The sequence below is a fragment of the Peromyscus leucopus genome, chromosome 7, assembly GCF_004664715.2.
Source record: "Peromyscus leucopus breed LL Stock chromosome 7, UCI_PerLeu_2.1, whole genome shotgun sequence".
Classification (NCBI taxonomy): Eukaryota; Metazoa; Chordata; class Mammalia; order Rodentia; family Cricetidae; genus Peromyscus; species Peromyscus leucopus.
Window position 1 is genome coordinate 51,193,922 of NC_051069.1, and position 23,321 is coordinate 51,217,242.

Genomic DNA, 23,321 nt, shown 5'->3' on the forward strand with positions numbered 1-23,321 from the left:
AGATCGTTCCAGAGCTCTTGCTGTTACAAGCCAGGATGGGGGTCCTCTCTTTGCCCCAAAAGACTATCATACTTGGAGGGGTTCCACTGCCTCCCGACCCCTACCCAGCTGTTGCAGGACAGCAAAGCAGTGACTGAGTACCGGCTGGCCCGCTGGAGAACATTCTGCTGGAGGTAGAGCCAACTCAGCCCAGCCGAGCTGGGGAGAAACTCATTAAACCTTCCTAATGACAAATGCTCCAGCAGGCAGCTGGCAAAGAGCGACTGCTGTAGAAAGCAGCCAGATGGGAGCAGGCTCAGGTGACTGTTCACGAAACTCAGGCCTGTGGGGAGGGAGGGCTCCCTTGGGGTCCAGGCTTAATATTGCTCTGGTCCCCAAGCCTTACTGGTTGCAGCCACCCCCACTACCCAGGCTGGCCCCATCACTTGTGGGTTAGACAGACCTGATTGAATTCTGAGCCCTCAGGCCAAGCGAGGCTCAGGGCAGTCTGAAGAGACAAGGGCCCCCTAGCCAGGCTGGGAGAGCCCCTTCCTTCTCCTCCCACCTGCCACTCAAAGCAGCATCCATTCCCCAGCTCCCTCTACCAGGATCCCTGCTCTTCTGGGAGCTGACAAAGCCCCCTCTCCTCCATTTGAAGGGGCCTCTGTTGCCATGGAAACAGCATCTGGAGGGTGCTAGGTCTGGTGGCTGAACCCAGGAATAACCAGCCAGAAGTGGGTGGCAGATGCTGGATGCAATATGTTCTCACCAATAAGCAGTGTCTGTGTGTGCGGGGATGGGTGTGCTAAGTCAGGTGTGAGCTGGGTTCCCCCAGGACCTCTCCAGACCTACCAGCTGGAATTGGGATGTGGGTGGGTGGTGTGTATATCCTTCAACAGTCTCCAGGAGGCCTGGCGTAACTGGGTCTGGACTGGTGGGTCCCAGAGGTACCCTGCTGCCCAGGGAGTCTAGCTGGTGGGAAAAAATTCTTGCCAGCACCCCCAGGCCCTGGAAAAGGTGGCGTCTTGGGGTTGGAGAACAGTTTGGACACCTGGGCTTGGGCCTGATGGGTGACAGTTCCCTCCCCAAGACAGGGCCCACACCTCACCAGGAAGGTAATGAGATACAGGACCACCAATCAGTGGTTCCAGATTTAATGGAAGATGCATGGGCGCTGCGTCACACCGAGGTGAGGTGCTGCATCACCAGGTGTGGAGCGTCTGCTTTTTGCAACTGAACAGAGAAACGGAGCATATAACTAACAAGAAACAAGGCCCTCCTGCCTGCCTCTGGGATCTGGGGAGTCAGGTCACTTCTGACTCCCTGAGCCTGGGGGCCTCCACACCCCCACTGCCCTTATGAAGTTAATCTCTTCAGAAGGAGCCTGGCTAGGACAGCCCCAAGTGGGGTCAAACAGGGAGCAGGAAGCTCAGAGTCCCTGTCTCAGAGCCCCTCCCAGCCATTAGGAACAATAAATACTGTGTGACAGCAGCAGGAAGGGGCGTTCGTGGGCTGCGGCCAGGTGCCTGCCCTCACTCTGTGCGCAGGATGATATGGATGCCCGAATCTGTGAACACTGGCCCACTCATCTCCCCTGTCCGTAGAGCGAATGATGCGTCTTCAAACGGTTTCTGCATCTGACCTGTGAAACAGCAGAGGTGGTGGGGGTCAGGCGCGGTGGCACAGCAGATGCGGCTCCTGCTGCACCCAGTCTCAAGCGCATCCATCACAGGGTTTATGGCCCTGTCACTGCAGTGCTGAGCTGTGGCCCAGCTGAGGGCCACAGGCCCATTAAGGAGGCTCTGGGAAGCCCAAGGACAGCATGAAGGATGGCAGGCAGAGCTGTGCCGTGTATTCAGACACTGCATGATGAACTCTCCTGGTTCCCAGCCGAGCATCATCTGTCCTGCAGGGAGCTTGGGCTGACAGCAGAGGGCTTTGCTAGGCTCCCTCTCCCAGGCAGGTGCCCACACCTCGCCGCACTCTCAGCCCATGCCAAGGAGATGAAGGACAGAGGGAGGAGGAGGGGATCCTGATTTCCTCTGCCCTTGGCAGACAAGTCTGAGCTCTGGGTTGCCTCCCTGGTCCTGACCTTGCCTCCCTTGCCTGTTTTCCCCACCTGCCAAAGGGGAGAATAGGATTCTGGGTGACAGGCCCTGAAGTTCTCAGGGATCCCGTCCTATAGCTCTATCAGGAGATGGCAATGACAGAACAGAGTCACCTTGATGGGCCTGTGGGGGGACAATGATCCTGGAGGGAAGAGACCAGTGAGGTTTTATATCCCTTTGCAGCACAAAAACCCACAGGCCAGGAAGCCTGAGGGCTGTGCTGCCACCTGGTGGACCAGGAAGGCACAGGTAGGCTTCCCTCCCTTCTTGGACCCAACCACCCCAACACTAGAGGGAAGGGCGGGCGCACCCACTCCTGCCCACCTCTGCTGAAGGCACCCAGGTCTCCTCTGGCTTTGGCGGAGCTGCAGTCGCTGAACTGTGAGGCCAGAGATTCAAAGTCTTCTTCTCCTGACTTAATCTTCTGGATGTAGCCTGTAGGGACCCAAGAGGAGAGCCCCATGTCAGAGACACAGGGAGAGCAAGCCACTCCTAGGAGCTGGTGAGCCTGGCCTGTGCACCTTGTTCCCTATAAAGACATGCTGCTGCCCTCTCACAACGCCTCCCACCCCTCATGCCCAAGCAATCACACCTGTGTCCTTATCATGTGCACCCATGAAGACGGTCCTCCCACGTGCATGTCCCCAGGGTGCAAACCTGTCAGCCATCCCCATGCACCTGTGGCCGTACTATTACCTTAACAGCCAGGCTAGTCACCCACAGATGCACAAGAATATAAGCACCCACACACGCACTCTGTGGCCGCTTTTCAGCCCTGGACACAAACAGAGTTGGAACCTCACAGCAGATGACTGCCCACCCCTAGTCCTGGGGCAGTCTCAAGGTTCTGGAGACCACAGGTGGCTAGCATGCAGCCAAGCTCTGCACAGGAGCTGGTGACATCTTCAGCTGTGGGCATCAGGAGTCCCCACCTGTGCAACAAGGGAGGCACAGCAGAGCGCTCACGAGGACGTTCTGAAGAGACTCTGAGGTGAGGCTGTCAGGGCTGTGTGTGAGCACCAGCACCACTGTCCCACAGTACACCGGCAGCGCCCAGGAGGCAGTAAAGCACCTGGGCTGTGACTCTCCTGCAGGGTTAGGAGGTCAGGGCTGCTGGGAGGAAGGTATTCGAAGTGACTGAAGCAAAGTCTCAAAGTAACAACAACAGTCACGTGTCACAAAGTCTGACTGGGTTCCACCCACAACAGCGGAAGGAGAGCCACCCCTGTGAGTTGTCCTCTAACCTTCAAACACACTCATCAACCACCAAACCCGACCTAGGCTCGGGAGTGCGACCACAGCACCATGTCTGTATGACTCACGTCTCAGGAGCAGGATGCACATGCGTGCGGATATGCGGAGACTATGTTATGCACACAGACACGTGCTAGGTTGGGAGCTGCCAGGCACCTGAGTCCAGGCAGTGCCTGAGGTGGGCAAAAAAGCCTGTGACACACAAGACATCTTGTCTCCTCCTCCTGCCCAACCTGTAGCCACCACACACACAGACTCCCAGGGCAGCCACCCTGACCTGTGCAGCCCTCAAAGCTTTCCCAGAGAGCCTGGCAGAGGCTACCCAGGGGACCCAGTCCTTTTATCTGAGATAGAGCCTCCGATGCAGTTTGGGCTATCCTTGAACCCTCAACCTTCCTGCCTCATTAGGCTCCACAATGAGCTCTTTGCAGATGAGGACGGCCTGACACAGCTGCTGCTGGACTGACTTCCACCCACCCTTCCCTCCCCATCTTTGAAAGGCCTCTGAACACCTGTGAGTGTCCAGTGTGCACAGCACTGAAGGCCCCAACCGGTGCTTTTCTGACAAGGAGTATTATTAGCTGCTCTAGCCAGTGCCTTGAGGCCCAGGAACCCAGGCACTTCCCAGGGGCTCTGAGCCTCAGGCTCCCGCAGGGTACCAATGCCTGGCACACAGGGCAGGCAGTATGACTGAGAGCCCAGGAGTCATCCCTGTCTGAATGCATTGCATAGTAGCTACCTTGGTGTCTGGTCTACACACTGCCAGGGTACACCTGACTACCAGGGGCTCCCAACTCCTCTCTGTTCTGACTATACTTGTCAAGAACTGGCCGTCACCACAAAGCACTTTGTAGAGTCTGTCAGAGGCACACAGGCCATGTGGTTTGACCTGTATATCATGGTGACTTCTGGAAGCCACCCCTGGTATTAAGAGTCCCTGTGTACAGAATGAATCGTAGCAGTGATCCTGACCTGGTAAACTCCTGCTTCTCCTCTCCCTGGATGCCCGGCTGTGTTCCCAGCCCCACCTTCACAGCACTGAACTCCCCATATTCTTCTGTGGAGATCAAAGGATCTACCCAAGATCTGCCACCTCCAGCCTATGTCCACCTAGACGTAGCCATGGCCACAGGGATCTGAGATGGGATAGCCAGGGTATCTTTCTTAAAATTCATTTTTATTTTATGTATACTGGTGTTTTGCCGTCCATATATGTCTGTGTGACAGTGTCACATTTGGAGTTATACAGCTGATAGCCACCATGTGGGTGCTGGGAACTGAACCTGGGTCCTCTGGAAGAGCAGTCAGTGCTCTTAATAGCTGAGCCATCTCTCCAGCCCCACACCCTCCAGCCATCGTTTCTTACACATCGTCAAGCTGTAGCTGTTTAATAATGAAAGCACTGGGCTGAGTGGTACATAGTCTTTCCTATAGTCCTGTTACTCAGCACACTGAGGCAGTCTAGGCTACATAATGAGATACTGTCTCAAAAGGAAGGAAATCTACCAGGTGTCCTTGTTTACCACTGTTTCCACTCTATACCTAGACCTGCACATAAGACAGGAGTCCCTGGAGGTCAAGGAACTCATGAGTAAGTGACGCAGAAGTTAGCTAGCCAGGAGGAAGGAGGGAGGGATGGATCCATCACTATTCTTCACAGAGACACTGCCATCTCTTATTTTTTGTCACCTGGACCTCTGTATTCAAGAGATGAGGCCAGACTTCCTGGGCTTCCTCCAGGACAAATCCCAGCCTCACTGGGAGCTGGGAGGAAGCAACAACTCTGAGGGCACCTGCCCAATCTGGCCAACAGCATCCCAGCCAGGACTCTGAGAATTCTGCCTCTTGGAGCAGCCTCTCCAGAGCTCCCACACTGGAACAGAGTCCTCTACTTGCCCTGGGGTTGCAGTGGTTTGAATACAAAAGGCCCCATAGGCTCGTATATTTGAATGCTTAGTCATCAAGGAGTGGAACTGTCTGACAGGGTTAGAAGGATTAGGAGGTGTGGCCTTGTTGGAGAAAGTGTATTGCCAGGGGTTGGCTTTGAGGTTTCAAAAGCCCACACCAGGCCCAGGGTTACTCTTTCTCTCTCTGTCTGCGGATCAGATGTCAAGTTCTCAGCTACTTCTCCAGTGCTATTTGTGCCACCATGCTCCCTGCTATGAAGATAATGGACAAACCTCTACAGTGGAAAACGATCCCCAATTAAATGTTTTCTTTTTATAAGAGCTGCTTTGGTCATGGTGTCTCTTCACAGCAATAGAACAAAGACAAGAGTGTTCAGGAGCTCCCCAGATAGCAAGCCTAACAGGTGAATGTCCCTCTCTGCAGACTTGTGGGCTCAGCAGTCCCTAAGTTTCAGAAGGGAGTCAGGCCCAGCTCTAACTCCAGCTGCTGGGATCTGATCCTGTTCTGTGGTTCCTCAGCCTTATGAATATCCAATGGCTGAGGGGAGGGGTGATTCTGCTTCTGGGGGCCTCATGAAATGACTGGCCTATGAATTGGGGCGTTGGGGAGCCATGGAGATGGTTCAGTGGGTAAAAGTACTTGTGCCATCTCTGACTATTTGAGCTCCACCCTCAGGATCCCCACAGTGGAACAGGAGAACCAACTCCTCCTGAAGGTTTTCCTCTAACCTCAACATGCCTGCAGTGGCTATGGTGGTATTTTATTTGTACTGAAATGTGATTTTAACTGTATGTTAATAAATAAAGTTGCCTGGGGGTCAGAGCTATTAGAGCCATAGCAAGAGTGTGGTGGTGGTGGTGGTGGTGGTGGTGGTGTGGTGGTGGTGGCGGCGGCGGCGGCGGCGGCGGCGGCGGCGGCGGCGGCGCGGCGCACGCCTTTAATCCCAGCACTTGGTAGACAGAGCTAGGTAGATCTCTGTGTGTTCAAGGATACAGCCAACATTGGAGACACTGCCTTTAATCTCAATACCATAGAAGACCTGGAAGTCTCTACAGACAGGCAGTGACAAGGCAGTCATGTGTTTGGGTTTACAACCAATGAGAAGGCAGAACAGAAAGACTATGTAAAGACAACCACACAGGAAGTAGGTCTCTTTCAGAGAGGTAGGACCACCACAGGAGGAAGGGTAAGGTTTTAGCTCTGAGCTCTGACCTCTTGGCTTTCTTCTTTACATTGGTTCTGTGTTTCTTATTTAATAAGATGGTTGGTTACATCTACAGTGGCATGCTTGCACACATACAAATAAATGAGTGAAAAAGAAAAAAAAATTAATAGGCTAATGGGAACTCTCACAGAGGGTGATTCTAAGGGATGAATGAGTGACTGCCACAGTCAAGCCTGATGCAGAGCAGAACAAGTCCTTGACAGACATAAATGCTCATTGCTCTGCTCCAGGCTGCATGACAATGTCCCAATATTCACTATGAAGAAGACCTGGCTCCTGGTATGACTATCCTTGGAAATAAGGAGTCTACAAGGGTGGGCTCTGAAATGATAAGGACCCGTTCATGAAAAGAGACACAGCCAGGCCAAGGTTTGGGCTCAGTTGGCAGAGTGCTTGCCTTCCTGCACCAGGCCCCAGGTCCAATCTCCAAACTAGGATGGCAGAGCAAACCTATAATCTCAGCACTCAGGAGCTAGAGGTGGACAGGCCAGAAGTTCAGGGTCACCCTTGGCTACACAGGGAGTTTAAGGTCAGCCTGGGCTGCATAAACTTTATCATTAAAGGGGAGAGGGGTGGGGAGCATAAAGATAGCCAAGATCACCAAAGACACAACAGAAGCAGCAGCTGTCTTCAAGACAAGAAAAGCAATCTCACCAAGAACCTGATGGGAAAAGGAAGAAAGGCACAGGTCTGTGGTGGTTGGTGAGAGTGAATCTAGGGAAAAGCACAGGCACAGACTTTTCCAGAACCGTGAGAAAAGAAACTTCTGTCACCCAAGCTACCTAGCTTGTGGCATTGTGTTACAGCAGATTAAGGGACAGAATGAACCAAAAGAGTGTTTCCTCACCCTAAAAATGTTTAAGACAATCCCCTTCCCCATTCTAAAGAATCAAAGGTTCTCCCAGATCACAGGTGGCCCATAGGGGAAGGGTCTGGTGAGGGAAGATGTAACATCATTGGGTGTGTCATCTTAAAAGACCCAAGACTCAGCAGGAGGGCCCAGAGACCCAGCCATAAGCCATCAGGCTGGATGGTATCACTCCACCAGAGGAGATGGCTGAACCTTGAAGCCTGGAAAGGGTGATGCTTATACTCTTGTTCTGGGCCTCCCAGAATTCTCAGGGCCCGGATAAGCAGGGACAGAGCAAGAGAACAGGGAGCTAGGGCCTGTCCACAGCTTGGCTGACTCAGACAAGGACATGGTAATGTCACCAGCTGGGCCTCAGGTTTCTTCTGGCTGTTGCCCAGCAGCTATAGTGGAGCCAGTGCTGAAAAAGGAGCCGCAGCAGGGATGCAGAAGTGCTGCTTCCAAAGCAGGCAGTCTGTTTCCTCAGGGCAGAGGGAAACCTGATGGTACCTTCCAGACAAAAGCACCAAGCAACTGGGAGACACCACCTCTATCACCATTACCTGATCCCCTTGCAACAAGCTCTTGGTTTAAGGAGAGCCATTGTCTCATAAAACAAAACAAAAAACCAAGAATAAACAAACAAACAAACAAACCCAACAAACAAACATGAGACTGGGTTGAAGGGTCAGTGGTTCAATGATGGGTTTTTGTTCATTTGTTTCTCGTTTTTTTTGCCTTTGTTGGCTTTATAACTGAACACAGAATTTTCGTTTTGGACCCAGATTTGGTTCCCAGAACATATATGGCAGATCACAACTGCCTGTTTCTCTAGTTCCAGGGGATCTGATGCCTTCTTCTAGCCTCCATGGGCAGCAGGCATACGTGTGGTGTATGTACATACATGTAGGTATTCACACATACACATAAAGTAATCTTAACAAACAAATCACACAAAGGGCCATTGAGATGGCTTAGCAGGTGATTGCATTTGCTACCAAACCAGATGATCTGAATTTAATCCCCAGGACTCATATGGTAAGTGGGAGCTTACTCCTGAGAATTGTCCTTTGACTTCCATACTTGAACATGTACATCACTACCATGTACATGTACGTACGTGTACACACACACACACACACACACACACACACACACACACACACACACACACACTGAAGAGATGTTTTAGAGGTTAAGAGCACTGGCTGCTCTTACAAAATACCTGGGTTCAATTCCCACCACACTGTAGCTCACAAACCTACCTCCAATTTTAGGAAATGCAATGCCTTCTCCTAGCCTCCTCTGTTCCAGGCACACACATGGTACACATACATACATGCAGGCAAAAGACCCATACATATATTTATCAAAAATAGGTAGTTAACTAAAACAAACAAAGAATGAACAACAAAGTTGGCCAACTTTGCTATAAATTATAAAGAAAGAAACGGAAGAGAAGGGGCCAGCTCTGTGTTTGCCAGACCCACCCACAAATGGACAGGCCCCATCCTCCCTAATGACCAAAACTGCCTCTCATCAGGGTACAGGGGTCTTTGGGGGTAGTTATAAATTAATGCTCATTTTATAGAAGAGAAAAATGAGTCTTGAGTGAGGCTCTGAGTCTCCCAGATCACAGAGCTTATCTATGATCATACACTGCTACTATCTAACCAGGGTATGCTGGCTTTCTAGACCTGGTCACTCCACAGAGCAAGGAGAAAGGAAAGAGAGAGGCCTGCATGGGCCAAGCTCATTCCAAGTATAAGCACTTTTTCCCAAGGTCTTCAAATAGCCTAGGCCGGCCTCAAACTCAGTATGTAGGACTTAGACTTTAAAAAAAAAAAAAAAAAAATTGCAGGGGCTAGAGAGATGGCTGCTTTTTCAGAGGTCCTGAATTCAATTCCCAGCACCCACATGGTGGCTCACAACCATCTATAATGAGATCTGGTGCCCTCTTCTGGCCTGCAGGCATACATGCAGGCAGAACATTGTATACATAATAAACAAATGAATTTTTAAAAAATTTGCATTTATTTGTGCACACGTGACAGTATTTTCACTGAGGTCAGAGACAACTTGAGGGAGTTGGCTCTCCTTCAACTGTGTGAGTCCCAGGAACTGAATTGAGGCCCACAGGTTTATTGGCAAGTGCCTTTGCATAATGAGACATCTTTCCAGGACCAAGCTTGAATTTCTGGTCCTTTTGTCTCTCTATGCTGAGGTTACAGATGCCAGGTTCACAGGGTGCTAGACATCGAAGCCAGGGCTCCCTGCAAGCTAGGTGAGCATGCTAACAAACGAGGCACACCCCAGCACAGTTCAGGCACTTCTCTACAAGTGACAGCTGAGCCCTGGGGGAGGGTCTGGTGGGACTTCCACAAGGCCCCCCTGATGGGTAGTGCTTACTGTCAACTTGGCAGCATCTAAAATAACCTGGCAGATAGGCCACTGGGAATCCTGTGGAGATTATCTTGATTACTGTAATGATATGGACGACCGACCCATCTTACTTGTCGACCCATCTTACTTGTCGGTAGGACCACCCCCTGGGTAGGGGATTCCAGCCTAAAGAGAAGACAAGCTGAGCACTAGCACAGGCATATGTTCTTTGTTCCTGACAACATTATATGATGTCACCCACTCTTGCCTCTGTGACTTTCCTGCTGTGAACTGTGACCTGGAACTGTGATGTGAGTCCAAACAAACCTTTCTCCCTTACGCTGCTTATCACTTTTTAAAAAACTTTTTATCGGGAGAGTGGGGGTAGGGGGTACAGCAGCACACTATCATGGTGGGCTGAGGAGGTGAGAGAACAACCCCCAGGAGTGGGCTCTCTCCTTCACCACATGCATCCTGGGAATGGAATTCAGGTCCTCGGGTTTAGCAGCAAGTGCCTTTGCCAGCTGAAGCCCTTTGCTGGCCCTTGTCAGAGTGTTTTGTCACAGGAACAGGAAAAGGAACTGAGATAGCCCCCAGCCTACCAGGGAGAAGACCCCAGCCAGCCCCCATTTCCTCCACTCACCATTGATCAGCTCCAGCGCCTCCTCCTTGCTCCTGGTAATCTTTTCCTGCCGCCAGGATGAGGGCCTCCGGGATTGACTGTGCTTTACCAGCAGGTGCGAGCAGCGCACCCTGGCCGGCTCCCCCTGGCCATTCTTGCTACTGCCTCCAGCACTGCCGCCGCCGCTGGGCCGTTCCCACTGGCTGGCATTGGTGATGTGATTGAAGTAGTACACTCGGCCTGTGGAAGAGCAGCACCTAGTTCAGCTTAGGCTGGGTCGAGGAGAGGAGACTCCACCCTGAAAGCCAGGATGAGGACCTGCTTGGAAGGTGCCTTCTTCAACAGACCCGTTTCTTGATCTACCCTGTGCTTCCGGCTTGGGAGGATGCTCTCCCCACCAGGACCTGTCACAGACAGGACTGGGCTAATGCTCTAGGTGGAGACAGACACTAAACCAGCAATCAGAAAAAAACAGCTTCCAGGGCTGCATAATGGCTTGGCAGGTAAAGAACTTAACAAGCTGAATGTGAGCTCCAGGAACTTGCCTAGTGAAAGGAGAACCCACCCCAAGATGTCCTCGACCTCCACATGTACACATGTCATCCTACAAAATAAATAAGCTCAAAAGCATCCTCAGCTACAGAGTTTGAGAGCAGACTTGGCTGTGTGGGATCCAATTTCAAAAATACAAACCACACAAATACTACGGGATTGGGGATCCCGCTTACTGATACAGTGCTTGCCTGGCACTTGTGAGGTTTTAGGTTCAAGTCCCAGTACCACACATTCATCAAAAAGGTAAGAGTATGACTTTCTATCCAATTCACTGCAAACAAAACCCAGGCATCACCTCCTCTATCTCTGCTCACAGAAGCAGCAATTATATCTTGTGTATAAACAGAGGTAGATACCCTAAAGCTCTATTCTTTTTTGGGGGGCAGAGGGGAGAGAGGGTTCAAGACAGGGTTTCTCTGTGTAACAGCTCTGGTTGTCCTGGAACTGTTTTATAGACCAGGTTGCCCTGAAACTCAGACATCTGCCTACCTCTGCCTTCCGAGTGCTGAGATTAAAAGCATGTGTCACTACCACCCGACCCAAAGCTTTATTTTATTTATTTATTTTTTTGAGACAAGGTTTCTCTGTGTTGTTTTGGTGCCTGTCCTGGATCTCACTCTGTAAAACCAGGTTGGCCTTGAACTCACAGAGATCCGCCTGGCTCTGCCTCCCAAGTGCTGGGATTAAAGGTGTGTGCTACCACCATCCAGCTCCAAAGCTTTATTCTTAATCCCTACCCTGGTAGCCTAAATTGGAGAGCAAGGAAGCAGCATTGGGGGGGGGGGGCAGCGGTTGATGTCATCTAAGTGATAGTCAAGTGCATAAAGGAGATGGAAATCAAAAACCTGAGGGAAAGCCTGGCTTGGTGAGGCATACCTGTAAGCCTAGCACTAGGGAGGCTGAGGCAGGAGGATGGATGGGATGTCTGCTGATGGAAGCCAGTCAGGGTAAGTTTGCAAGACTGTCTCAAAAAAAGTGAAGGAGAGCTGGTTGTGGTGGTGTACGTAGGTAGGATTTGCTGAAGGAGGTGGAGGCAGGAGGATCACAAGTTTGAGGCAAGCCTGGGCTACACATTTTTAGCCAGGTGGTGGTGGCCAGACACCTTTAATCCCAGCACTCGGGAGGCAGAGGCAGGCAGATCCTCTGAGTTCCAGACCAGTCTGCTCTATAGAGTAAGTTCCAAAACAGCCAGGGCTACACAGAGAAACCCTGTCTCAAAAAACTGGGGAAAAAAATAGTAAAAGAGAAAAGGTGGGCGGCGGCAGCGGCACTCCCTTTTATCCCAGCACTTGGGAGGCAGAGGCAGGCGGATCTCTGAGTTCAAGGTCAGCCTGGTCTACAGAGCGAGATCTAGGACAGGCTCTAAAGCTACACAGAGAAACCCTGTCTTAAGAAACAAAGAGAGAGCTGGAGATGCTCAGTGGTTAAGAGCACTGACTGCTCCAGAGTCCTGAGTTCAGTCCAGCAACCACATGTGGCTCACAACCATCTATAATGAGATCCTATGCTCTTCTGGCCTGCAGGGACACATGCAGACAGAGCACTGTATAATAATAAATAAATTATTAAAAAAAAAAAAAAAAAAAGCGGCGTTGGTGTGCACGCCTTAATCCAGCACTCGGAGGCAGAGCAGGCGGATCTCTGTGAGTTCAAGGCAGCTGGCTACCAAGTGAGCCAGAAAGGCGCAAAGCTACACAGAAAACCTGTCTCGAAAAAAAAAAAAAAAAAAAAAAAAAAAAAAAAAAAAAAAAAAAAAAAAAAAAAAAAAAAAGAGAGAGAAGAGGCGGAGTAGGGAGGGTCATGGCAGGAGCTGAAGAAGGACCCAGTAGATTCTGGGTCACTAAAGGAATTAGAGAGTCTTTCTGTATTAGCTGACCTAACACCAAGAAGGGCTGGGTAAAGGGGCAGTGGCAGTGAAACCTAGCACTCAGGAGGCAGAGGCAGGAGGATCCCTGTGAGTTCCAGGACAGCCTGGTTTATAAAATGAGTTCCAGGACAGCCAGAGCAGTTACACAGGGAAACCCTGTCTCGAAAAACCAAGAAAAAAAAAAAGGGCTAGGTACTCACGAAAGAAGGCTATCACAGTCCTACAGAATAAATAAATGGCAAGAATGGTCCACTGCCAGGCAGAGGGTCAGGTTTTTTGTTTGTTTTAGGAGTCTCACTATGGGGGCTGGAGAGACAGCTCAGAGATTAAGAGCATAAACTGCTCTTCTAGGGGACAGGGGTTCAATTTCCAGTACCCAAATGGAGACTCACTACTGTCTGTAATTCCAGGCTGAGGGCATCTGGCACCCTCTTCAGACCTCTCTGTGGGCACTGCATGCACGTGGTGATAGGAGAGCAAGCATAACACCCAGACACCATTTTAAAAAGTAGCCCAGAATAACCATGAACTGGAGACCCTCCCGCTCCTGCTTCTTAGGTGCTGAAAATGCAGCTGTGAGCTGCCACACCCACCTAGAAGCATGTTTATGCTTGAGGTCACAACCTCAGGCTGGGAATGGAGCAAGGACTCCAGGGCTAAATCCAACTAAAACCTTAGTAACTGGCCATCTCCCTGAACCTCAGCTTTCTCACCTGAAAAACTGGGGCAAGAGAACAAGGGCATCAGAGCTAGGCATAGTTGACACATGAGCGTAGTCCCAGCGCTTGAGAGGCTGAAGCAGAAGGATCGTGAGCTGGAAGCCAGCTCGGGCTACAGCAAGACTTTATCTTAGTGTGTGATGGTAATCCCAGCACTCAGAGGGGGGAGGGAGGAAGACCACAGAGGTTCAAGGTCATCCTACACAGGTAGCAAATTCAAGACTAGTCTGAGCGCATGCGCTCTCTCCACACACACACACAGAAAATTTTAAAAAAAAAAAAAAAAGAAAGAAAATGGCTTAATGGGTAAACGTGCTTGCAGCCAAGTCTAAAGATGTGTTTCAGCCGGGTGTTGGTGGCGCACGCCTTTAATCCCAGCACTCGGGGGCAGAGCCAGGCGGATCTCTGTGAGTTCGAGGCCAGCCTGGGCTACCAAGTGAGCTCCAGGAAAGGCGCAAAGCTACACAGAGAAACCCTGTCTCGAAAAACCAAAAAAAAAAAAAAAAAAAAAAAAAAAGATGTGTTTCATCTCATGGTGGAAAAAGAGAAGTTATTGTCTGATCTCCACATGCACACACACTAAATATACTACTAGTAATATTACTAATAAAGATTCTTGTCTCAATAAATAAATGGGGCAAAGAGGTGCATGCCTGTAATCCCAGCGCTTGGGGGACTGAAGCAGGAGGATCGAGCAACCTATCTATAGAGATCCAGTCTAACACCTTTCCACCTCCACCCCCTCCTAAAAAAGGGGAAAGAGAATAAGAACATTAAACCTGGCAGTGTTAATTCAGAGAGCTAACGCATGCAGTGTCCAGGACCCTGATATTCAATAATTATGAGCGAGCTCTGTAGGCAGCAGCGACCCGAGATTCCCGACCGCTCCACTGGGCGTTGCCACTGACACTGGCAAGGGGACTCTGGGGACAGGAACTCACTGCATTCCAGGGCATTCCCAGTCCCTGAACTGCATCATCTGATGAGTTCTTTCCGTGTCCTGGCCTTAGTTTACCCACTAGGAAAATGAGATCAATTCCTTCCTTGAAAGATGGGCACGACAGAGAGGGAGGAGAGAGAATGAGCCAAGGAAAAAGGGAAGGAGAGAGGAAAGGAGAGGGAGGAGAGAACGGGACGTTGATGGAGGGAGCAAGGGAGGGTGAGGGATAGGGGAGAAAGGAAGCACACTAACGTACAGACTTGTGAAAGATTGAATTCTTTTCAAAGCTCTTGGCACCATGCTTGGCCCAGAGGTGAACCAGCCTGGTTATAAGCCATTGCTGTCGCAGGATCCGCGCTGGAGATGACCCGGCACGTGTCACAGATGCTGCCCGAGAACCCAGATCAGAGCGGCCCACGCCCTCTGCACCAGGTCGGGGTCTCTTCCTCCCAAGGGAACCCCGAGGTGCAGCTTCGTCTCCTAAGGGCGTCCGGGCCCAGTGGTGAGCGAGGGTCCGGGCGTGCCCGTACCTGCCCCACCTCTTGCCTCAGTTTCTGACTCTCCGGCCCGTTACGCCGCGGAGGAGCCCAGACCTCCACGCCAGAGGCAGGGCGGTGATGCGGCCCGTCTGTCCCCGTGAGCCCGAGCCCAATTTCTGCAATCTCACGAGGCCCCGGCCCAGCCCCTGGCCGACCTCCAAGAGGTACCTGAGCTGCGACTCATGCGCTTCTCCCAGCCCGGCGGCAGCTTCTCCTCGTCCGCCATCTTCCCTCCTGCCGCAGCGCCAGCTCCGCCTCCGCGGCTTTGACCCCGCGCCAACCTGCGCCACTGTTGATTGGCTCGTCCGGTAGAGACGCCCATTGGACGGCCCCACGGCCTCTCTGGCGCCCTAGCATTTTATTGGACTCACTCGCAATTTCCTGGACCGCCCTACACACAGTCTCCGCCCCCTCGGCCCGACATCACTGCTGATTGGCTCACCTGGAAGCGACGTCCATTGGACGCTCAGGCTCCCTCTAAGCGTCAAAATGTCTCTGCAAACCTTCTTGGTGGGCTTAGCCCACAGAGTAGAGCTTATTGATTGGCTCCTGCTGCAGCCAATCCCGCCTTATTGAGCCGCTCTCGGAGGTCGGCCAGCCTCCATGCGGAAGCGGCTCACTAGTAAGGAGGTATTTGGTGCTTTTGCTGTATTTTGCCGTTGCCATAGTAATGCAGTTGCCTTGGCGACGAGAAGCTAAGTGCCCAAAGCCTAAATTTGGCTTTTCAGTTCTCCCTCATCCCACCTGTTTCCTCCAAAGCAAAACCAGTCCTTTTTGGTTTTCGCAAGGCTAACCATTTCACTGGTCTACTCACCCACTTTCCAAGTCTTTTTTAGAACCTACTTCAACTTATTCCTTCTCCATCTAGCTCTTCCTAGGCTGGGTAATGGCATTGCCACTAGGATGAGGAAAGGGAATAGGAGAGGGTGGGCGGCTCCGACGACCAGTTTAAGTCAGTTGATAGTCTCTGGAGGAAACAGGCATGGTGGTGCATACCCAGCACTCAGGAGGCAGAGGCAAGAGGATCTCTCAGTTCGAGGCCAGCCTGGTCTAAAAGTGAGTTCCAGAACAGAAACAACATATAGAAACCGCATCTCAAACAAAATAAAACAACCCCTCCCTAAAAAAAGGAAAGAAAAAAAAAGTCTGTGGAAGGCTAGAGAGATGGCTGAGTGGTTAAGAGCACTGGCTGCTCTTCCAGATGACCTTTGCAATTCACCAGGTGTGAATATGGTGCACATTCATGTATACATGCCGGGGAAGCATAAAATCTTAGAAATGTTACTTTATGCCAGTTGTGGTAGTACACACCTTTAATCTAGAATTGGCAGCAGAGCATATGATCTTGACTCGAGCTAGCCTGGTCTACAGAGGGATTTCCAGGACAGCCAGAGTTACACATAGAAACCCTGTCTCAGCCAGGCGGTGGTGGCGCACACCTTTAATCCCAGCACTTGGAGGCAGAGGCAGGGAGATCTCTGTGAGATCTCGAGGGCAGCCTGGTCTACAGAGTGAGTTCCAGGACAGGTTCCAAAGCTACGCAGAGAAACCCTGTCTCAAAAAATCAAAAAAAACAAACAAAACAAAAACAAAAAAAAAAAAAAAAAACCCAAACCAAACAACAAACAAAAAAGAAACCCTATCTCTAAAAACCAAAAAAGTTACTTTTAAAAACTATTACACTTATAAGGGAGGCTGTCATGATACCTGTGTATTTAGTGGACAATTTATGGCAATCTGTTCTCTCCTTCCACCATGGGGTTCGGAGGTCAAACTAAAGTTGTCAGGCTTGGTAGCAAGTGCCTTTACTCATCTCGCTGGCCCTGGATACGTAATGATTTTCAAAGACACCAAGAGGGAAGGTTCAATTCCAGTTCATCAATAGTGTAGACCCTTGTGTGACCTCAAAAAGATGACATTCAGTGGAATGAACTCATGAAAGGGGATTAAAAGCAAGATGTGGTGTTTGGGTTCAAAGCTTTGCTCTACCACTTGCTGTGAACTGCTTAACCTCAATGATTCAGCCTCTCCCACTGCAAAGTGTAGACAAGTGATACTACCTCTTGCTATGTGAAGATCAAATGACTTATCCCTATATAAAGCCCTTAGGACAGGGCTCGGGGTAAGTGTTAGCCAGTAAAAACTTGCTGGGTGAAAAAAAACCAAATCACAAGGCTCATAGCTATTACAGTATGAAAGCAAGGGTCAAGGAGTGGGTAAGAGCATTTGCTACCAAGCCTGATGATTTGACACATGAGAATCTCTGTGAGTTTGAGGCTAGTTTGGCTAACATGGTGAGTTCCAGGACAGCCACAGTTACACAGAGACCCAGAAAAAAAGAAAAAAGAAAAAAAAAGGAAGAAAGAAAGAAAAAGAAAAGAAATAAAGAAAGTGGCGGAGAATAGCTCAGACTGAGTTCAAACTCTAGTAATGAAGAAATTACATAATTACATGACATTACTTTCTTATTTCAAACCAGGGCAGAAGTGTATATATATATGCCAGATAAAAGGCCTCACTGCATTCTTCCCAGCCAGACCTACTCAATGCATTCACATAAAGTTCCATTAAAAATGTTTATTTTATGCAGGGTGTGGTGTGCATGCCTTTATAATCTCAGAACTCAGGAGGCAGAGGCAGGTGGATCTAGGTTCTATGCCAGCCGGATCTACACTCAAGTTTCAGATTGTCCAGAACTACATACCAAGAACCTGTCTCATAAACAAACAAACAACAACAAACCTCATGTCAAAACCAAATAATGTTTATTACTGACCTGAGTGTATGGCCTGGTGCATGTGTGGAGGTCAGAAAGTAGCTCTGTTATGGGGTTAAAAACCCAGAGACCACTCAGCATGACCAAAGTTTGAATTGAGAGTCTGTATTAAGATGGCTGGAGACTGCATGGAGAGAAACAATTCCCACAGAGCAGCCCTGAATGCATATTACAGGGAGGTTTTTAAAGACAAAGAACACAGAAAGACTACATCCTGGTTGGCAGTTGCAGCAGAAGCAAGCAAGCAGTTGAACAAAAGCCAAGAACATGCAGTTAGCTGGGGCATTTAGACCCTGAGTTTCTAGAACAGGGTTGGGTGCTTTCCCACTGGACTTTTTAGGGCAGGAGGTAGAAATCAAAGATGGCTTCAGCTGAGACAAGATGGAGAAACCTTCATCCTGTAACAAGCTCTATGTAGTTGGTTCTCTCCCTCCACCTTTCCGTGGGTTCCAAGGCTGGAACTTAGTTCGTTAGGCTCAAGTAGAAACACCTTTACCAGCCCAGCTATCCTACTGGTCTTTTCTTAAAAAAAAAAAAAAAAAAAACAAAAAAAACAAAACAACTATGCATGTTAGAGAGAAGGCTCTATGGTCAAGTGTTTTGATACACAATTGCAAAGTTCTGAGTCTAAACCTGGAGAATCAACATAAAGCTGGATGCAGTAACAGGCAAGCACCAGTAACCAGTAACATTTCTCCATCCAGAAGATAGTGACTGCAGAAGTCCTCAAGGCTCCCATGGTGGCTAATCTTGTTTGTCAACTTGACTACATCTGGAACCAACTAAAAAGAAAGCAGCTGGCACACCTGTGTGTGGGTTTCTTGGTTGGTGTGGTAGTTTGAATGCAATTGGCCTCCATAAGCTCATAGGGAATGGCACTATTGGAAGGTTGTGACTTTGGAGTAGGTGTGGCTTGTTGGAGGAAGTGTGTTACTGTTGAGGCAGGCTTTGAGGTCTCATATATGCTCAAGCCATGCCAGAATATCAGACCACTTTCTGTTGCCTACGGGTCAAGATGTAAGAACTCTCAGCTCCTTCTCCAGCAGTATGTCTGCCTACATGCTGCCTTGCTTCCCGCCATATCAATAACTGGACTAAACCTCTAAAACTGTTAACAATTAAATGTTTTCCTTTATAAGAGCAGCCATGGTCATAGTGTCTCTTCACAGCAATAGAAACCCTAACTAAGACAGTTGGATAATTTGAGGTAGGAGACTCATCCTAAATCCAGGTCATTTGAGGGCAGAAACCCACACTGAATCTGGGACACACCTTCTGGTGGCAGCCTACATAAAAGGACATGGAAGAAGGAAGCTGTTGCTTTTTGCCTGCTTGTCCTCATTTTCACTGACAAGTCCATCTATCCTGTGGTGGATATTTTCTTTGAATTCTAAAAAATAAAATTTGCCTGAAGATCAGAGGACAGAGCCAGCCACTAGATTAAACATAGAGGCCAGGCAGTGATGGCACACATCTTTAATCCTAGCACTCTGGAGGGGATCTCTGTGAGTTCAAAGCCACCCTGGACTACATGAGATTAATTTAGTCTAAAAGAGAAACAGAGCCAGGCAGTGGTGACACACACCTTTAATTCCAGTACTTGGGATCTCATGCTTTTGCTCTTAGTATTTAGGAAATATATACGCAATTAATCCCAGCACTAGGAAGATTGAGACAGGAAATGATATGGCTGGGCAGAGAAAGGCATATAAGGCAGGAGATAGGAACTTTTGGCTGAGGACTTAAAGGCATTCAGTCTGAGGATTCGTGGAGACAGGATCTTGCCTCTCTTTCGGCCTGAGAATTTGGCAGTGGTGAGAAGTTTCTCTAGTGGCTTGTTCCTTTGTCTCTCTGATCTTTCAGCATTTATCCCAATATCTGGCTCTGGGTTTTTATTATAAGACCAATTAGGATTTATGCTACACTATCCTATTCCTGAAGCAATCCTTTGCTGTATTAGTGCCCACTTCTTTTTTTTTTTTTTAAAGATTTATTTATTTGTTTGTTTGTTTGTTTGTTTATTTATTTATTTATTAATTAATTATGTATACTGCATATGTGACTGCAGGCCAGAAGAGGGCACAAGATCTCATTACAGATCAGATGGTTGTGAGCTACCATGTGGTTGCTGGGAACTGAACTCAGGACCTCTGGAAGAGCAGTCAGTGCTCTTAACCTCTGAGCCATCTCTCCAGCCCTAGTGCCCACTTCTTTGGGATTCCAGCATAGACTGGAAACTGGCAGCTCTCTAGGACTTCCCTGGGACTCCAGCACCAAACTGGGACTGCTGAGACATCCAGTGAACTGAACAACCTCCAGACCCTCGACCTTGCCCTCGGGAGGCGGCCATTGCTGGACTGCTCAAGTCAAAGCCTGTAAGCCACTCTAATAAATCTCATATATTTTTTCTATCAGTTTTATTTCTTTAGCGAACTTTGATTAATACAGTTCCCAAACCAGCTAGCCTTAAGTACAAGTAATGAACAACAAAGACACCATGTCTCAAACAAGGTAGAAGGCTAGAACTGACAGCCAAGATTGTCCCCTGACCTCCATAAGCAGGCCATGGCACAGGAGCAGCAGGGAGAACTGGCTCCTTCAAGTTTTCCTTTGACTTCCACATGCGCACCAAGGTGTATGGATGTTTGCCCACCTCCTCCACATACACACGCGTGCACACAAAAACTTAATAAAAATTTAAATCCAAATAGTATATATGCAAATATATACTTATTTATGTTTGTGTGGGTGTAATGGCTATTCTTGGTTGTTAAGTTGACTACATCTGGAACTAACTAAAACCCAAGCAGCTTGATTGAATCATTTGAGGTGGGAAGATCCACCTTTAATCTGGGCCATACCTCTGGCCAGCAGTCTATATAAAGGATATGGAAGAAGGAAGCATTTGCTCTTTGCCTGCTCACTCACACTCTCACTGGCAAGTCCATTCCTTCACTGGCATTCTCTAATTACTTCTTCAGGATTCTGGCATATACCCAGCTGAAAAATCCAGCCTCATGGACTGAACAACCACTGAATTCTTGGACTTTCACTGAGAGACAGCCACTATTGGAATAGTTGGACCATAACCTGTAAGCCACTCTAATAAATCCTGTATATATATATATACACACACATACATATATACGTACACACACATATATGTATATATACATATATACACACATATATGTATGTGTATATAGATATATAGATATATATAGATAGAGAGAGCGAGAGAGCGCTTTATTCTATCAGCTGTCTCTCTACAGAACCCTAATATAGTGGGTTTTAAAAATTAGGATCTCACTATGTAGCCCATTGTGTTACTTTTCTCACTCCTGTAACAAAATATCCGATAAAAGCAATTTTAGTATTTTATCAACTAGCTATATCCCCAGCTGCCTTCCACTTTTTCAGATAGGGTCTCTTGCTTAGATTGGTCCTACCTTGGCTACCCAAGTAGCTTTGTTTTTACAGTATGTGTGTCTGTGTTTCTGTGTGTGCCTAAGTGTGGAGGGTTGAGGACAACCTGAGTGTCATCTTAGGTACACAACCTACCTCCTTTTAGACAGTCATTGACCTACTAAAGTGCACCAATTAAGCTAGACTGGCTAGCTAGCAAGCCCCAGAGATCTTTCTGTTTCTACCTGTTTGATGCTGAGATTAAACGTGTATACCTGAACTGGGCAGTGGTGGTGCATGCCTTTAATCCCAGCTCTTGGGGGGCAGAGCCAGGTGGATCTCTGTGAGTTCAAGGCCAGCCTGGTCTACAGAGTGAGATCCAAGATAGGCACCAAAACTACACAGAGAAACCCTGTCTCAAAAAAAAAAAAAAAAAAAAAAAGTGTACACAGCATTTTTACATGGGTCCTGGAGAGCAGACTCGGGTCCTCATGCTTGTAGGGCATGTGTTTTACCTACTTCCCCACTAAAAAAAATCAAAGCCAAAAAACATTCTTCACAAATTACTTAGCCTCCGGTATTTAGCTAGAACTACAGGAAACAAAGATAGCCTTACTTTCCTTTTCCAAACTTTGGCCACACTGTGAGAGCAGATGAAGACAATGCATGTGTTGGCAGCCACAGCTCCTGACAATTCCTGTAAAGCCCAAAACAAGACCATACTGAAGTGGGCATGGTGGTGCTTGCCCTTCAATCTCAACACTTGGGAGGTGGAGGCAGGAGTTCAAGACCGCTGGTGCTACACAGTGAGTTCCAAAGGAGGCTCTCATGATAATGATTTTAATTAGCTTAGTTCTACTGTTTATCTACTGTTTCTGGACCAAATCTGTTGAGTTTCTTTGCTAGTGGGGACTCTGCAGAGTCAGGGAATCAGGGTGAAAAAAAAAAAAAGCATACTAAGCCATCCATCAGCAGAGTTCTTATGACCTAACCATCTCTTGAATTAGTTACTGTTAAGGTACTTGCCCCAAACCTGATGACCTGAGTTTGATCCCTGGAACCCACATAATAAGAGAGAACTGACAAGTTGTTCTCTGAACTCATAGCACCCCTGATAGGGTTTCTCTGTGTAGCTTGCGCCTTTCCTGGGACTCACTTGGTAGTCCAGGCTGCTCGAACTCACAGAGATCGTGCTCTGCCTCCCGAGTGCTGGGATTAAAGGCATGCGCCACGACCGCCCAGCAAAATAATACTTTTTTAAAGCAGATTAAGGGAAGCATTTGTTTGACTTATAGTTTAAGGGAGATAGTCCTTTGTGACAGAGAAGGAACGCAGGCAGGAACCCAAGTAGCTGAACAATAGGAAGCCGAGTGGTTAATGCTGGTGTTCAACTCATTTTTTTTTTTTGCCTTTTTTTTTTTTTTTTTTTTGGTTTTTCGAGACAGGGTTTCTCTGTGTAGTTTGCGCTTTCTGAGCTCACTTGGTAGCCAGGCTGGCCTCGAACTCACAGAGATCCGCCTGGCTCTGCCTCCCGAGTGCTGGGATTAAAGGCGTGCGCCACCACCGCCTAGCTCAACTCATTCTTTTTATTCAGTCCTGACCAAAATGGTACTATCCATGAATTCAGGATGGGTCTTCTCTCAGTTAAACTTCTCTGGAAAAGCCCCTGAGTTATGCCCAAAGGTGTGTGTCCTGGGTGATTCAAAATGCTGTTGACCATGAAGGTTAACCATCACATCTATTAAAGGACCCACCTTTTAATACCTCACAACGGAGACTATGTCTTACCTCTAGTTTTGGTGGAGATATTGAAATCATTGTAGAGGATTAGGAGGGTAAAGAAACTTGCCTAGAGCCATTTGCTGTGGGCAGGTGTCCCACCCAGTCTTGTGAAGCCAGACCCTGTTCCAGCTAGTACATCTACCTTCCCTACACAGGTTAATGGTTTATGAGGGCGACAACACTCATACGATCTCTGCTCATCAGTGACCCAAAGCCAACAGCAGAGCTTTGGGTCCCATTCTCCTGGGCTACTCCTCCCTCTTGACTTCAGTCGATTTTTGAGACAAGGTTCCATGTAGCCTAGGATGTCCTGGAACACCCAATCCTTTTGCCTCCATTTCCCAAGTGCTGAGATGTCAGGTAAGAAGCACCAGGCCAAGCCTCCAGTCAATCTTGACCTTCCCTCAAGGAGC

General features: G+C 48.7%; 1 protein-coding gene across 1 annotated transcript; it reads right to left on the reverse strand.

Annotated features, from left to right (window-relative positions):
- Positions 1-1,117: 1,117 nt before the first annotated feature.
- On the reverse strand, positions 1,118-15,220 carry Pin1 (peptidylprolyl cis/trans isomerase, NIMA-interacting 1). Its single transcript, XM_028872418.1, has 4 exons — positions 15,114-15,220; positions 10,347-10,565; positions 2,412-2,522; positions 1,118-1,621 (listed from the first exon to the last, which is right to left on the reverse strand). Exons 1-4 carry the CDS (start codon positions 15,169-15,171, stop codon positions 1,512-1,514), a joined length of 498 nt encoding a protein of 165 aa, XP_028728251.1. The 5' UTR covers positions 15,172-15,220; the 3' UTR covers positions 1,118-1,511.
- Positions 15,221-23,321: the final 8,101 nt, after the last annotated feature.

Bases quoted from the DNA above. Each gene is read 5' to 3' on its own strand.
- Pin1 (XM_028872418.1), bottom strand. From the start codon at position 15,171: ATGGCGGACGAGGAGAAGCTGCCGCCGGGCTGGGAGAAGCGCATGAGT. The intron at 10,566-15,113 runs GTACCTCTTGGA...GCTCTTCCACAG, and splicing joins GCGCATGAGTCGCAGCTCAG to GCCGAGTGTACTACTTCAAT. The intron at 2,523-10,346 runs GTGAGTGGAGGA...GGGTCCCTACAG, and splicing joins GGCGCTGGAGCTGATCAATG to GCTACATCCAGAAGATTAAG.